Source organism: Erithacus rubecula (genome assembly GCF_903797595.1).
Source record: "Erithacus rubecula genome assembly, chromosome: 1".
Taxonomy (NCBI): Eukaryota; Metazoa; Chordata; class Aves; order Passeriformes; family Muscicapidae; genus Erithacus; species Erithacus rubecula.
The window spans coordinates 107,237,857-107,255,677 of record NC_136658.1 but is presented as its reverse complement, the minus strand read 5'-3'; the positions used below and the strand labels follow the sequence as shown (position 1 = coordinate 107,255,677).

The 17,821-nt window shown below is 39.3% G+C and overlaps 1 protein-coding gene across 2 annotated transcripts in view; it reads right to left on the bottom strand.

The window, feature by feature from the left end:
- The window catches only part of HSF2BP (heat shock transcription factor 2 binding protein), a 30,099-nt gene that overhangs the window by 10,871 nt on the left and 1,407 nt on the right, over positions 1–17,821 (bottom strand). The window contains exons 2-6 of one of the 2 annotated variants that reach the window (XM_079307915.1): positions 16,858–17,008; positions 12,980–13,083; positions 9,081–9,230; positions 5,017–5,155; positions 3,583–3,700 (exon numbers count right to left, since the gene is read on the bottom strand). In XM_079307915.1, coding sequence (XP_079164041.1) covers positions 3,583–3,700; positions 5,017–5,155; positions 9,081–9,230; positions 12,980–13,083; positions 16,858–17,008 — 662 coding nt within the window. The remainder of the gene's footprint in view (positions 1–3,582; positions 3,701–5,016; positions 5,156–9,080; positions 9,231–12,979; positions 13,084–16,857; positions 17,009–17,821) is intronic. The other variant, XM_079307916.1, reaches the window with a different exon arrangement.

Below are 17,821 nucleotides of genomic sequence, written 5' to 3'. Positions count from 1 at the left end.
TGACATTTGCAGTTAGAAATAAAGTGACGTAAAATGGCACTGCTGTGTTTGTGTTTTTATTTCACTTGTTTGCTTTGTGCAGACAAAAGAGACTGGTGGTGGTGATCCAGGAAAGTGCTGAGGTTTTTGGAGTGCTGGAACACCCCACAATCCAATGCAGTGCCATATTAATATGTAACAGCATATTTAATTAAACAAACTCACCTGGGCACAAGAGAGAAGCATTTCCAGGCCCTTTATAACCATCTTCACCTCCAGTATCAGCACATTTTAGTAAATATTTTTTGCAATAATAATTAGAAAAGTGCTTATTAAAGCAAACCTGACATAAATGATTACTGGATAAACAATACTTTCTGGTGGTTTTTTCTAAAACCTGGAGTGAGTCTCAATTATGCACTTCATAATCTTCCTACTTAGACAAGCCAAATTTAATTAACATCTTGTATCTGTCAATGCTTTCTTTAAAATCTAGAACTAAATGCACAGCTAAAGCCTCTTCTTGTCTTGTTAATACATGGGATTAGTATATAAAATCTACTATTATGTTTAAATATGTCTCTTTACTGGCTACTTTCAACTGTCACAAAAGCAAAGCTGAATATTCTTAACCATTTAATTATAGCTACAAACAATTATGTAAATATTTATTGACTGTGTAACAATAACAAACATTGAATAAACCCTACACCAATGAGAAGAAAACCTGAAGTCTTTCACATCTGCTATTTCAGAAAGGCAAGAACACCCCTGAGATTTCAGTCTCAGCACTCAGGTTGATGCCTTGGATATATTTATTCCATACTCACAGACTACAGTGGATATCACAGCAGTTTTGGAGTAATGACAGGCTCTCCCTGTAATTTTTTTTTATTTATTCACCCAAATAGAACACAGGATTGCTAGAACTAGAAAAGAGTTATCAGCTTCTTCCTCTTTTTTATCAGCTCACTAGAATTGGACTCACAGTTTCCCCTGATTTGTCACAAAGCAATGAAAAATATTTTTGAAAAGCTAGAAAAATCATAAAACCTCAGAACTAAGCAAAAGACAACCACAGGATTTAAAATTAACAGCCAAATTTTTTCTTCAACTAATCAGATTATAAGTTGATGTCCTCCCATGTAACACCATGGTGATGCTTTAAGAAAAACACGTTGCATTTCCAGAATAATGAACAGACATTTTCATCTGTGTAGTTTTAAAAATGCATTTGTCTGCATTAATATGGATATAAATGTATGTGTAAACATTGTTTATGATGACTCCAGAGTCCATCTTCACCTAACTTTGAAATTGTACTAGAATTTATGGCAACCTTCATATCCTTGTCTCACAGTTGTCTTTCATTTTGTCCTGGCTTATGTTCCCTATGGGAGGAGAAAAGGGAATTCTTCTGCTTATGAAAATGCTGATTAAGGTTAACCAGCAGCAATAAAACCTTACATGCAAAGAACAATTTAAAAACAAATCAACCAATCCCCCAAAATACTTCTTTTCTGGGCTGGGAAACTGTAAAACTCCTCAAAAGGATAAGAAAAAACTCTAGTGTTAGTAATAAGTTTTTCAAACTGAACAGTGACAAGATACATACAGAGCTCATAAAAAAAAAGGACTTTTTTAAAATTATGGACATGAATGACAATCAGAGGGAAACATTTTGCACTAAAACATTCGAGCAAATTAGGTTCCTTCATTCTCTGACAAGGCCATGAAGAAATGTCCTTTCTGGCATTTGTTCTAATGTCAGAATACAGCAATTTTTAAAAAATCCAATGGCAAGTTCAGAGTAAGGAAAAAAAAAGTTGGTTCTGTGGATTATCAGAAAATATCATCACTGCACTACATTCAAGCTATTGTAACATATGCTTAATATTTCTCACTTATTAACCATCTTGAGCAACCTCTAATCAAGCTTCCCTCCATTTGTCAGCCTACAAAGCTGCCCCTGCTGAATTCCTTACCACCTCACAGGATTATTCTAAGTATATTCTACCAGCAGTGCTGTACTGGCAGCCAAGTTTACAACCCCATGGGTAACTCTTCTGCAAAGCAGGCAGATTTTGAAGTATAACAACAAGCAACCCAAGATATAAACTCAAAAGAAAGCCCCTAAATCAACTTACATTAATACAATATTAAATGATCAAAAATAGTTTATCTGGACCTGTAGACATAACCACCAGAATGTGTGTGTGTAGAACATCTTTCTCCTCTCAGTCCTCTTTTATTTTTATCCCATTAACAGATACTGAAACAGTATGAATCCTCTTTTCAGGGTTGTTTTTTGGTTTTGTTTGGTTGGTTGGATTTTTTTAATATACATGAAGGCACAAATTGCCTTTTCTTTTGTAAATTGATATTCTCATACAATTCTTTCAATTGGGATATTATCAGAAAACCCCTACCATTGACCCTCAAGCCCAATGCTTTGGAAACAGAGTAAATAAGTGATCTCAAATCAAGGCACTCTCTACAGCACAGGCTGTTCAGCTTTCCCCTCACCATCCAACAAGGAAAGGCAACTTCAGAGGGCAACTTGTTGCCCCTCACATGAGCAATCACCAGACAGCACCATCTCCTCCAGGGTCTGTGGGAAGGAGCCCAGTCAGTCAGCAAATGCTTGACATCCCCCTCTCTGACAGCTGAGGTTAGGCAAGATAAAACCTCTCCAAAGTGAAGACTGAGCCTGATTTCATGACTATCACATCCAACCTGCCTAAAAGTGTGCCTGGATGTGGTCAAGTTACTGTAGCTGACAGGGTTGCTGTTTGTCAGCTGAGCTGTGGCAGCTGCCTGGGGCATGAATTGTTTGTGTATTTATGAAAAAACCACCACAGTGGCTCAAAGCACCTTCATGAACCAGGTGTACAGGACCAGTGCCCACAGTTCAGCAGATGAGCCACTTGTTAAGCCACAGTAATTTGCTCAGCCAAGGCCATATATCCTCAGCTTGTAAGGTCTTGCAGAAAAAGGCAAAGACAATTGTTTATTTAATCTCTCTATCAGCTGAAAAGCACTTTTGCAGTAGCTGAACTGTGCAACAGGGCCTTGCCTTTAAAGCTGAACTGCAAGGTCACTTTTCAGGCAATGACTCTTGCAAACTAAAGGGTGTGGTGAATCTGGCTGCTAAAGAGCCTAAAATAATTCAATTTATGCTCTTAGCAGATCCACAACTCACCTTCTTCACTAAGGGCATGTGACATTTTACACATCATATTAAAAGGGAATAAAAATGAGTTCACATTTCCCACATCTTCTCTGTTGTAAAACTTGACTTCACACCTTCCTTATTTCACACCAAACTCATGATCCCCCTCCAAGCTAGAAAAGGGTACCCCTGCTCACCTTTACAGTATTATGGTGCTTAAGAGACTTCCCAAGAGACACAAAACCTGGATAAAGCTTTGTAGTCAATTCTACTGTATCTGCAAAGAATGCTACTGGGAAAAAAACTTCCAAAAATTATGTTTCCTTTCTAGGAAAGGAATAATGGGGGAGTGGGAAAACTATTATCATTACTTGAGCTGCACTGCAAGATAATGCATTTCATTTGAAAGGGACAAAAAAACGTCAACATACACTTTAAATTTGTTACAGAGTCCTGGCTTCATGTCTCCCAGGAGATGCATCATTGTGTCCAGCAATTCCCGACTGGAACTGACCAGGAACTCACGGCCACATGCCAGTGCAGCCACATCTGTGGGAAAGCACAAAACATCACCAAAAATCATGTTTCAAACAAAAGTTCATGCTAATTATCAGGACCACTAAAAAGATAAGTTAGCTGTGCAGAATGAACTATGGCATTGCTATAACCTTCAGACTACATTCACCTATTCAGAAAATACTGAACAAACACTGGTCAAGCTCCTTGAGAATTCTGCATTGGTAACCAAAGCATTTACTCAGAATGCCCAGTGTCCCAACAGCAACAGAGTAAATTGTGAAACAAAAGGCTGCATTCATCCACAGGTAATGTGTGACTGAAATAAAGCTGATCACTATAGGTTCCACTTTAAAGGAACAGAATTGCAGAGTTTCATAACCACTCAATTCAATATACCTGGCACAACCAAAACTCTTATGAAAACTACTCAATTTTTCTACCTCTCTGCAAATATAGCATTATTCAAGCCCTAACCAAAAGACCAAATTATTTCCAAAGCCTACTGTTCCAAAGCAGACTTTCCTTTATTATTTTTCCCTTACACCTACCCTCTATTCAGTACAGTGACATAATGCATCACATAATAATTTTATTATTTTATTTATCTTTACTGACATCCCAACAGTTACAAATCCCACATTCAGAAAAGCTGTTCATTCAAGATCCACTTATTTAGACCAATATCTACTGTTTCATCTATCTTGCATCATGTCTTTACTGTAATTTTGACAGTTACAGTTTCACAAGAATTTCAGATGATGTATCAACCTTATGCCTCACAGCCTAACCAGGTGGAGTCATTCTAGAACACACATGTGGCTTTTAACTTATTTTTTGGCTCAAAAAAAAAAATAAAATACTTACTATGGAAGCCAGGTTTATAACCTTCTCATATACAGTGAAAGTGCAGTGACAGTAACAAAACTTTAAAGCACTTTCAAAATCCTTAGTCCATGCCTTAAACTGGGGCTGATCTACTTGCACCATCTGCAATTTGTAATCTTGTAGATGTTGGCATCACTGGTGATTCACAAAGTAAATTGTTCAATGTGTACACTGGTACAATGGTCCTTGTTTCATTCCAGACTGAGGGATACAACAGGGAATTTCAGAACTCAATGGCTCTTACCCATCTAATCCTTAACAATGTCACAGGCAGCACAGAAGTGCCTGTAACAGAAGTGTCAGCAACAACATTTGCTAGAACTTTAGAAAACTAGAAAGTCACCCAAGATATCAACATTGACAACTTAACTTTGAAAAGCTGTATTCACTGCAGCTTCTTTGAGGCAATACACATTCCCAGTAGGTGTGAAATGCTTTTCTGAGACACAACATTAACTTACTTGTTACAATCCCTGCCAAAGCTAATACAAACTGATTTTCCTCAGAATCCAAATCCTGCTGTTTCATGTCTTCACTTAATGACTTCACAAAGCTCTCCATGGTCTGGGCAGTGATTGTGAAAAACTTTACTGCTTTACTCTGCAAGCATGGAGGAGAAGAGAGATTACACACACTATAGCAACTATTTAGATGCCACAGTAAAACTGGTCAATCTTCCAAATTATTAAAACATCCAGTTATTTCAAATAAACAACAGAACATACCAGGTATTCACTGAGTGACATGTTTGATCCCCTAATATCTGAAACCACTACCTTAGAAGAAAATAGGAAACTACTCAATGCTACATTTATTCATAAAAATACTGAACTCTTGCATATCTACCTCCAAAGCACACAATAATATATAATCAACCAGCAGAAGTAAAGCTTATTATCAGAAGTGAGAATATTATCTCTTTGTTTTGCAGTAGCTGCACCAGGTATTTTCCATTTACCTGGCTTACTACAGTAGCTTTTGTCAACATCCGCTGAAGATTAGAGACTTAATGAGAAATTCCTAAGAAAACAATGAAGTCCCCAGAAAGAAAAAAAAAAAAAAAATAGCAAAAGTCAAATGGATCCTAATAGGACTCATTAATTGCTCAATACAGCATGGAGTGTAACAGGCTCTGCAGTTCTTTGGAAAAGGAAATGGAGGTCTCCCCTGGGTCACAGGTTGAACTTAAGTCACCATGTCACGTAAGAAATAAAAAAATCACCACAGCAGAGCACACAAACAGCAGCACAGGCTGTGATTATGGGACAGTCCTTTCTCTTCTGCTGCAGTCCTGCTCCATCTGGAGGTATCTCAGCTAAGGGAGAACCACCTGGTACAAAGCTCAGGGCAGTCCAAGAGCCTGGCCTGAGGTGCAGAGTCCACAAAGAAGGAGAGAGAGACCTGTGTCTGTTTACTGGCAATTCTGACTAGTAAAACATTGCTGGAACTCTATTTCACACAAAGGATGAAGGCTTTCATAACCAAAATAGTGTGGCAGAGAGCCCATAATGCTGGGTTTCCCAATGTTTTTAATAATTTTTCCAATTGTTTCATGAAGCAGCTGAAACTTTTAGTCATTCCCTGCAGTGACCCAATGAGAGAGTTCAAGAAATGCCTGAATCTTTATTAATTTTGTAGAGAGACTGAAAATCTTAATGCTTTTGTGAAATTACTGCTTTCACAGTATGTGCAAAGCTAGTGGTAACATTTATTCATCTATTCTTCCACTGCTGCACATTCACCACATTAAAGATGTACCATCCCTGTGGGATGACTTCAGCAAGAGGGGACAAAAAGCAGGCTCAGTCAGCACAGTATCTTCACAAATGATACTGGGGCCTCAGAACAGGAGGGAAGGGATCATGGAGAAAGAGGAGAAAGATAAGTGCAAGTTCTGCATGTGCTGGGTGTAGTTTTTATATGGACACCACTTCTCAAAGATAGCAATTTTAACACAAGCACTGGCTAGCTTAAGAAGCAAGAGGGTGGGAGAGAAAACAAAGAGGCCAGCAGATCATTGTGAAAATACATATTCACATGGGAACATGAGGGCACTAAGCACCCTGAGTACTTGGTAGTTGCAGAGAAAACACAGAAAACAAGAGCAATCTTCTATGTGCTAACCTCTTGAGGTTTCACTGATGTCCTCTCTGCTGATTCTCCTTTCCAAACAGCCACTACTTAACTAGGGCTGAGCTCCAGCAGAGACCCATCAGGTTTATAAATAGCAAACATTGCACAGTCTCTTATTAACTTGATGGTATTTTCATGGGACTGAAGAATGTCTCACCCACACACATTGAGATAAGGACAGTTCTGAAAGCAGCCATTAAGGTGCTTGAGCTCAGATGGTGCAATGAACCCTCTGCTGTCTGTAGAACTCCTGTGTGAAAGCTCCAGGTAACATGAAAAACTGCTGCCACAAAATATAGTTGGTTGTCACCATATCAGACAACTGAAGTAGCAAAAACACCTTGTAGGATCTCAAATTTCTCAAGTTGAAGCAAGCCTTGATGCTGTTCTGAAATGAAACCTCCAGGTTGTATTTCTACATGAGAAGCCTGTCATACCTAGCTGAAGGTTTTTGAAAGACATCCAAAACAATCTCATGGGAATTAATTTACTTCTTTTTTTGGTACATGGAGGTGGGAAACCTTGAAAATGCTCTCATGCTTCTCTTGATGTCTCTTCAAATTCTCTCTAGTAACATGGGCAAAACCAGCAGGCATCTCTCCCCCATTGCCTTGAGAACTACCTGTGTCACACTTCAAATCTGCTGCTTAAGTTCTGATTTTCCCAACCCTTATGGACTCAAAGTGTACATTGGTCACTAACATCATTTCAGTCTGTTTGCATTACAGGACTGGAACAAAAACCTACTTTTCTGTATTGCTTCAAAGACTGAAAAAAGCTTGGGCATTGTTCTATAAGGCAGGACATGATTCTGAATTGATTCCACCTTCCCCATGTGCTTAAATATCAGCAACAGTTTCAAAGCACCCTTGATGTTCTCATACATTTCCGTAGTTCCCAGCACCTTCTCAGGGGATGAGGGAAGAAGCCACAAGCTGTACAACTTGTCCCAAAATAACCCAAACCAAATATGTTGTATGACAAATCTTCATCATCCTTTAATGACCTGACTCACTGCCAGTTGCAATCTGTGGTTGACACAATGCCACACAATCCATTTATGCTTTTCCTAGGAATCTTGTTGCAAGCCCAGGCACGTTTTTTACAGCATTATGAGCAGCATCCCAAGAAAATGATGTCCTCAAATGTAGCTCTGATCTTCACCAGAAGCACAGCAGTTCAACAGGCTTTAATGATTGCTGGAAATAACTAAGAGAAGTATTTTGCATTTCAAACCAACCTAACCCCCAAAGCACTGCAACTTCACAGTTGGGTTTTTTACCTTCAAACAAATCTTCAGGCAACAGTTTTGTTTTTAACTAATTCAACTGAATAATAATACTAAAGACTGCTTTCAACAACCAGCCTTGTTCTTTACATTTTAACTGCTTTATTCAGTGTTTTACAGATGTTTTCTTTCCTAGTAACTGCTGCTGTTTGGATTTGGAATCATCAGAAGGTATAATTGATAAGGCATCACTGTACACTTTTTAATATCTAATATAAAGTTGTAATTGTATTTTAGAACACCCAACTAGAACAACTCTCACAAACACATTGGTTTACCACTTACTATAATGAACTAATCCTATTCATTCAGCTGTTCATCATGCTGCTGAAAAATCAAGCCAAAAAAAACTGTGGCATCAGTTCACTCAGATTAAATACAGCTATTCCTTCTCATGTTGGCTGTGTCAAGAATGAAAATCATATTTTTATCAGGCCTGTTGCCCTAGTCTCTCCTAATTCCATCAGCTGCACTTAGCAGTGAAATTGTGATAGTTGCAATATTACCATTGCCATTAACTGTTGCTTTGGTTTTGTGGTTTGTTATTGGGGTTTTTTTCCCCTCAAAAAGTCTACTTGCCTACGTTTAATACTGATGATTTAATATGATTCACAAGCAGTGAGGGTCTCTAAATTTCCAAAAGTAATTTGTGTATTAAGGCAGCAGAAAGATTTAATGAAGTTGAGAATCAATTGATCACTCTTTTCTCCATGGAAATTGCTCCTCCAAGCTCTCCACAGGCATGGAAACTCCTGCATGTGCCCAGGAACTATTCTCTCCTTCTGTTAGCTTCTGAAGATATTTACATTGTGCTAACTAGAGCCTTGCTTCCAGTTCAGCTGTGTGTGGTGAAAAACAGATAACCCCCATTTGGCAACCAAACAAACAATTACTGCATTTATTCCTAACACTTCACAGCTCCAACCCCTCTTAAACAAAAATGGATGGTTCCCAAAGAATGTGCCAAACAGAAAACATTTTTGCTGTCCAGTTTCTAAAATACATCCTCACAATGTGTTCCACAGCAAGGGCCTTATTTTAAAGGTCCTTGTTTCAAAGGCCTGAGAGCATTCCCAGGGCTCAGTATTCAGCTGCCATACTTACTCCTCCTAGAATGGATTTCACAGCCTCCTCATTGCTGGATACCCCCCAGAGCAAGGTGCACACTGCTGCTCCCATCTCTGTGCAATACTCTGCCTGCTGCAGGAGCTGCTGCTTGGCCTCGTCCAGCTGCTGCCGCAGGTCCAGCTTCTCCTGGAACAGCGTAAGGAAATTTTGGTTGCACTTCATGTCTCCCACACCAAGTTTCTAGGCTAAGGGACAGAATAAGAAACACATTCAACAGCCATTTCTGAAGTGGAGGGTAACCCAGAGCAGTTGCAGACACGTTCCTTCTTTCCTGAGCTGTCTCTAAGTAGTGCAGGCTGACAGGAACCAGAGACTGTCCACAAGGTCAAACCAAGTGACCCACTGAGACTGAGTGGCACCTAAAGAAGCCTGACAGGAGACATCTCCTGCTGAGCAAACAGCTCCATGTCTCTTCAAGAGAGAGGGATTTCAGCATCAGGGACAAGCTTTCCCTGACACCTTCCAAAAGATACAGGAAACATCTTACAGGAGGGGAGGGTTGTTTTGTTTTTCAGACAGGCTTCTGCTCTAGCCAGCATGGAACATTTACTGGATATCTAGGATAAATACTGTTGTCTCTTCCAACTCTTTTCTGTTGGCATAGTACTGAGCAGCAGTGGCAAAGAAAGACAGAGTCCCCAAAAACCACACCTAAGGCTTGAAGTTTGAAGGACCTTCCATTGCAAAAGCCAAGACACCACTGTGCATCCATGAGGTTCTGAGAAACCTGATCCAGTCAAGGTTGTCCTTGCCCATAGTAGTGGGGTTGGAAAGAGGTAGCACAACTCCAAAATCCCTTCCAACCCAAACTATTCTGTGATACAATGGTTCTGTGATCACATAAGTGAGCTGCTAAGTGCTTCTTGCCACAAAGCATAAAGAGAGAACAGATGAACCCTACAGAACCAGAACACAACTTTCATTTGGCAGTACTTTTTTCCAGTAGCACTGGAAGCTGTCTGGAAGAATATCATGGAATTAGGCAGGATTTTAGGCCTCACTGGCTTCCTACCAGCTGCCACAGGAGTAGCAAAGCTGCTACACTCCTCAGTTTAGAGCCAGCACAGACAGCAAGATCAAGGCAGGGATTCTGCAATCTGTGTATTAGGGTGGGCAGGAGCTCCCAGCTAATTCCAGGTAGGGTGGTATTAAACAGTGCTGCAGGGAAAGAACAAGGCCAGTGCAGAAAAATTATGCTAATTCAAGTATCAAAAAAGAGAGAATCACAGATTCCACAGTGTTGAAAAACAGAAAAAAATCTTACTCCACCCATTTTTAGAGATGTGGTATTTTCAAATTCGCTGCAGAAAACACCTTCCTCAGCTCAGCTCAGCCTTCCCAGTGTTTGACTGTCAGGATGAGGTATGGGGAAATGAGAAAGAATCTTTCCTATATCAGTTTTGAAAGCAACTAAACAGAACAAGACTTTCAACCACATATTGTCATCAAGACTTGAAGTACCTTGTTGGTTTTGGGGTTAACCTCAATGCTTCACATTGAGGGTTTGTGAAGAATAGAAATGTAAACTCACCTGAAAATTGACACAACAAGGTGTCAACCAGCACAGAGCTGTGTGTGCTCTGTCACCAGCTACCTACTGAGCCTCCTGGTCACACCTACCAGCCTGATCTGCACTGCTGCTGATGGAACACACAAGTGAGGATTTGTAAAGTTCAAGTTTCATTTCTCAAGTAGACTTCTGTGTGTATTTACTCTCTGGAGTCTCTCTCACCTCTCTCACCATATGCAAAAGACTGACACTTGCTGCTGATTCCATAGGCAGAATCTCCCAGGAAAAGTCTCTTATTTCCTAATACTTTGATAATTTTTAAGCAAATTAGCCAAATTCCATCTTTTACATGACTCACTGCCAGGCCTATCAGCTTTTCTGCCACCATGAGCATCCACAATATGTCCTCAGGCATCTTCCTGCCTAATCCCTATATTCTCCCTGTCTTTTTCACACTGTCCTGGACTTAGGGAAATCAAACTTTAATACATCTTATTTGCATTTGGATGCTAATACTGAGTAAGACATAAAACCCAGTAATACCAAAGCTAGATCCCCCAACAAGCATGCAAGGCCAGCAGAAAAACTGCCAGAATTTTTAATAGATCAAAAGCAACATCAGAACAAAGATATGAGGCAAGGAAAACAAAATACTACATGCAAGAGCCAGGAAAATAAACAGAGGCTGCAAAAACAAATAACCTGGCTGGAAGTAACACTCCTAAGAGTTCACATCACCCAGCAATCCCTGTGCTATGCAACACCACCATCTTCAGGAAAAGGTCAAGGCACAAGAACACAGCAGTGCCCAAGTATGGAACTGCAAAAAGACAGACAAAGGAGACATTAGCCAAGAATAACATGTGCACTTCAAGTTTTGCTCAGGTTCAGAAAGCACAGCAATGCCCTAATCAGTGACACAGCTCTGCACAGAGAATTTGGAATGCAAAATGTTGATTTATGATGGCTTCAGAAAAGGACATTGCTCAACCAGAAATGCATTTATTACATGTTTGTTTCAGTGAATAATTTTCTTCTCCTTCAGAAGATAAATATGTAGAAAATAATTCAGAAACTCCACACAAGGATGCCTAGAGCAGAAAAGCAATCAAATGAAAAACACCAGAAAACTGATTAGGAGGGACAAAAATCACTCATATACAGACACCATCTTGTATCCTGAAGAGCTTAAGGACTTCACAACATGATGAGCACAATCCACTGAAATACCTTCCTGGCATTTAACAGAACCCAGCCAGGCAACTGCCACACACTGCACAGCAGCAAAGACATGAAGAAAAGAGCTTTGAAACACCAAAATACCAAAACAGCTGTCCTAGTAAACTATCCATGCTTTAAGTAAAGCTCATCCAAAAGAAATCATAAACCCAAAGCACCTGCCCTTTATTTTGTACTATTAACAAAAACCATGGGTGGGACTCACTTTGTTAATAGCTAAAGCAGCAGCATTCAATTTTACAGGGATTTTATCCTGCAACTGAAAACCTTAGTGCACAGCAAAATGAACTCTGTACCTATTGCTGAACTGCAACATCTATCCTCAGAACATATTTATTTTGAAATAGGGAATATCCAGATTGACAACTATTCCATCACACCAAACTTCATTCCAGAGTGTCTCATCTATGCAGATGTGCATTTCTGAAAGTGCATTTCTGAACACTTCACTATTCCTTTCCAAAAATTAAGTGAGTTTTGTGGCTCATCTGCCTTTGTGCAAATGCCAGCTGTACAACCCCAACTGCTGACTACTGAAGATGGCTCCAAGGAAATGAACTTTTGCAGCAAATAATCACCACTGATACTCACAGAGACTCATTTGACTCAAATGGCTTCACAGTCTGAGAAGTCAGTGTCTTTGCTATTCCTTAATTGTTAAGAATCTCCCCTCTCATAATCACTAAATACAATATTGACATAGCAAGAGGAGCCCTGCAATTGCTCTTTGATTCTCAGCTGTACATGGCAATTGGATCAATAGGTGCTTGGAGAAAGACTATTAACATAAACAAAGGTACACAGCCCACAGCAAACCAAACCATTCTGTGCACTGCACTGCTTAAACTATCTTCTATTGTCCTCTTTGCAAATATGTTACAGCAATGTCAAATTCACAAGAACTGATTCTGAGAAGGACCTTTTGATGCCAGCCACGCCACAATCTTCCCAAATACCCAATGCTTTACTCTGACATGTTAATATGGATATGGATAACCATTTGGATAGAAATCCCAAATTGTTTTTGAGACCGAGGATTCATTTTGTGACATGAAAATTTTATCATTACTGCTTTTGTTATTAAAACTCAAACACACAAATATCAATATCCTGGCAGCAGATCTACCTTCTTCTCTCTCATGCAATCTGCCTGGGCTGTTTCCAGACGGGCTCTGAAGTGTTCACAATCCATTCTCAGCTGCTCTATTTCCTCCTCCTTCTTCTCCAGGTCTGGGACAGGATAAATCACATAAAAGAAAGAAGGAACACATGATGGTCATCGGGTCTGCATTAAAACAAAGAGAACCCACCAAGTGTGACTTGACTGAGGTGCCTCAGCCGTTTGCTTGTGTGAGATCACCCCCCTGTGGCTAAACGGGAATCTCACAATTTCCTGTGTGGCAACAGCCCTGAGAAAGCAAACCAATACATCTGACTGAAAAGAATCACATCTAGCTTTTAAATAATGAGGGTTGAGAAGATTTTTAAAAATTTACTCATGTTTTCTACTTTGTTTTCACGTTGGTTTCTATGAAAACTCCCTGAGTGAAATTTCACCCAAGTCAGTGACTATATTAAAACATAAGAAATATACCAACAGTAGTCAAAAGTGAGTGTTTCAATCTACAATTTACAACTTACATGAATGAAGAGCAACTATTCCAGATATTTTAAAATATTATTTATAAAGTAGCATAAGCAACCTGGGTAGTGAAAGTTGTCCTTGCCCATGACAATGGGGTTAGAACTGGATGAACTTCAAGATCCCTTCCAACCAAACACATTCTGTGATTTTATGATTATAAACAAAACACTGTCAGTTATAAGCACATTTTATGATTCCCTTATAAAATTAATTTCTGATGTCCTCAAATTTCTGATGTTATCAGAAATTCATTCTAATTTAGGCACTTTATTTTAGTACACAGAAATCAAGTGAAAAGTATTCTACTTCACCAGCATGATGCCTGTTTAAAAAAATTCTCTTTGAAGGACAGTTCAGTTAATTTTACTTTTTTTGAAGTAAAATACAATACAACTGTGTATCCAAAAAGTAAAATTGAAACTGCTTCTACTGTAACCCTGGCTAGTTTAAAAAAAAAAATCAATTACACCCCACTTCAAACACCACACCCTTGAACATGACAGTTTGTTCTATGGCTTAACACACTTGAAATACTTCCCTAACATGTGACAGTATTTTTAAATTAAATGATCACAAATAACATCAAATTCTATCATAAAAAGACAACATAATTTAAAATTATCCAAAAATGTTCTTACTAAACAAAGGACTTGGCTTCTGGAATTCTAGTTAGTAATTCTACATGATTTGAAAAGAAATGCCTTCCTGTTTTGATCCTAATTGAGGAGTTTATCATCTTAAATATACACAGATTCCTTTGAGTAGCCTGTATAAAAGGAGAAAAGCTGTGGCTAATTTATCTGAAGAGGTAAAACATTTCCACTCAGCCCTTGTGTGATTCCAAGCCAGCAACACTTTTTAGCAGAAAGCAAAGAGGCAAGGCAAGGGTTCACTGCTGAGAAATAACTCTGTGCCAGGACATGCTTCACATAAAAGAAAGATGTGTTAACATCCTCTAAGATATCACAATGTTTTCTGCAGAAGGGAGAAAAAAAAATAGTGGAAGCTGCTGAAAAGAGACTTACTTCTAGTTGTTCCTCCTTTGTGGAAACTCCCCTGCTGTGCCCAGTCAGCCCTCCCAGCTTTGCCTCTGCTCTAAAGAGAAAGAAGCAGCTTTCACTACCAACTTGGGTAAGCAAAAAAAAAAAAAAAAAAAAATTGAAATGGCACCTTCAGACAAAGAAGAAACATGTAACTTGACCACTGCAGTGGCAAATCAGACTCTGGGAAGAAGTGGCACATGCTTCCAAGACAGAGATTCAAAAGCAGAACAAGACACTGGGCACAGCAAATAAGTCAAGGCTTCCATTTCAGATGTGAGGAAGACTAGTTCTCATCCACAGAAAGCTACAGGTCATACCAGGAGATTTTCTGGACCAAAGATCCAATCTCAAAGCTCTGGGAGGTGGGGAACTGAGTACAATAGGATGAATGCCAACAGGTGATGGAATTCCAATTCTACCGATCCAAGTGCTAGATCAATGTCAAATGCCATTTTTAACACTTCCCAAGTGGAGAGATTTCCACTAAACACATCACTAATAATACAGAAAAATTGCTGGAGCTGTACTTCTATAACTCCTGGAGACAAGCACTCTTCCTGTGAGAAGGGTAATGAGAACAAAACAGAACCCTCTTTTCTAAATGAACAATCACCCTGGCAAAAATCTTAATGAAGACACTGACAGTAGCCTGAAAAGCATTGCCAGCTCAGATCTCAATCACCCCTGGGAAGCCATAGGAAATGGGTGTCCTTTTGACCTACACACATAAGTGAAATGTGCAAAGATCTCAAGGTTTCTCAAAGCTCTTCAAGACTCCATCAGTCTCACAACTGAATGGGCCAGAGGTGTTGAAAGTCTCTGACTGTAATCAGTGCTTCTTGAGGAGCAGGAGACACTTCAACAGTACCCTGAAAACTGCAACAGCTGAGGGAAGTCTGGAAATGTACAAATCACACAGTAGAACAACATGAAAAAACATCTCTAGGGGCAGCCAGGACTCCTTTGAGCATCACATGCCACACCAAGAGGCTGCATGGAGCAAACAGCACCATTCTGAGAGTGAGGGCTGCTTGTGTCCCTGTGATGTCCAACCTTCAGTGATTTGTATCCTCCAAAGCCTCCTTTCAATCTGCCTTACTTCATGCTGCAGAGGCAGGAGAAGACTGCAGCAGCAAAAATCTCCACTTGACTTGTCCACCTGTAGGAGCACACGATGGCCAGAGCCTGAATAAACACTCAAATGGCCTCATTACCTGCAAGAGAAATCTCCACTGTGGAGAAAGACTCAAGAGAATTCAAAGTCTGACTCAGCTTCAAGTCCTGCTCTAGAGGACCCAGAGAATGCTAGGCAGCCAGCAGAACATTTCAAGGAACCTTTAAATCCCCATGTTGATGCCATGAGCCTGCTCTAGACAGCCCCAGGTGTATCCTTGATGCCTGGCACAAGGAATGTAAGAAGGACTAGTGAGAAGAATCTCAAGACAAGTAGTAAAAACTAATTGAGGATGTTGAACACTTAACACAACTGGAAACAGTCCCTGATGCCTTGCAACAGCAGAAAAAGAACATTTCCAGATCCTATCCACTGCTGGTGACATGGAAGAATCTTCCCAAAGAGTGAGTCACTGGAAGCTCTGCCCCAGTGTCAGACACAGGCCTTGAGCCCCTATCTTGCTCTTCCTTAGCTGGCTGTTGCAAATTAATTTCCCACTTATCACTTGATATTCTAGAAGAGACACACTCTCTGTGATCTCAGTGCTTGTGCCATGTCTTTTTAGGCAAACTCAAACCTGATGGCATATTGGGAGTGAGGTAATTTGTGAAAAAAATAATGCACAGAGAAACCCAACATTGAAAAGCTGGATTTTGGGGACAGCAGTAAAAGGACTTTTATTAAAGAATATTAATTAGTAAGGCACACAAGATAAAAAACAAGACAGGCCACATACAACATTAACTCACTCTTCATTCAAATTTTTACCCACTGCTATTTACCATTATTTTGTTGGCATTTTTTTTCTGTGCAGTGACCTTTTGAAATACAGAATACTGTTGCCTTTTCTCAAAGGGAAAACACTTTCTTTTCCCTCATACAGCTTCCCTTATTACCTGAACTATAGATGTTTTTATCCACAGTAAAACATTTTTAAAGATTAATTTGACATATCTGGTTATTCCTAAGGCAGCCTGTAATTTTCTTCACTCCAAACACATTAATTTACTGAAGCAGTCACTGAACAACACAGTTAAATCTGGAATAGTTCCACAAACTCTACAACTATTTCTGGGGCACAACAGTTTGTTCTAAGCAGTTCTGGCAGAAACTGCAAGAGCTTGTAAGATGGTGCTACTCACTTGATTCAATAGCATCCAGCTTCTGGAATGTCCCCAAGATATCTCCATTTACTATTTTGGGTAAGAAATCCCGCAGTTGCATAACTTCAGTTGTCAGCCTTTCCAAATCCCTCCTCCTAACTTTTACAAATTCCTCTTTGGTCTCAGCCTTCTGAAATAAAACAACAAAGCAAAATAAAAACAAACAAACCAACAACCAACCAAAGGCACTGTTACAGCCTTGTGGTGCTTTTCTGCTTCAATTTCTTTTCTTGGACAAAAATATTCATCCCTATGACATCATTTCAGAAATTTGTAACTTTTAAAAGAGAACTATGCAGCAATCAAACCCAAATGTCTCTGAGATTGACCCTTTGACTGTAATCCTAATTTATGCCACTGTGGCCTAAAGTAAACAGTATTACCTCTGTGCATGTTTCTTCACCCAAAATGTGTGCAGTGCATCTGAGAATGCTGCAAAAAATTAACACTCACATTTTAAAATGTGAGCAGCATCCACCAAGCTGTTGTTTCATGACAGTCGTAAAGGATACGATTACTCAGCTTTTTAATTAATTCAAACATTTGCAAGATCCTCAGTCCTAAATTACAACAACCCTTTTGGAGGAAGCTGTTCAGTTTTTAAACCAATTTATCTTTTTGGAAGAGCAAAAATTATTTGCAGCCATCTGCAACCCAATCTTACATAAATAATTTCATCCCAAGGAAAGACAGAAATGTTTCCTAGCTCCCTCTCCTGCCAAACTATAGCTACAGAATAATTTTCATTCAATATTCCAGCACAATGTGTATTAATTTAAAAATTAGAGCAATTTCTATACAAAAAAAACCCATAAAGTCTAATTTCTGATGTACATACAGGTGCATTCTGTTGGATGTTAAAAAGGCTGATACACACTAATAAAAAGAAAGTTTTAACATGTTTTGACTAAAACATTGATCACTTAATATACTTTCAGAACAC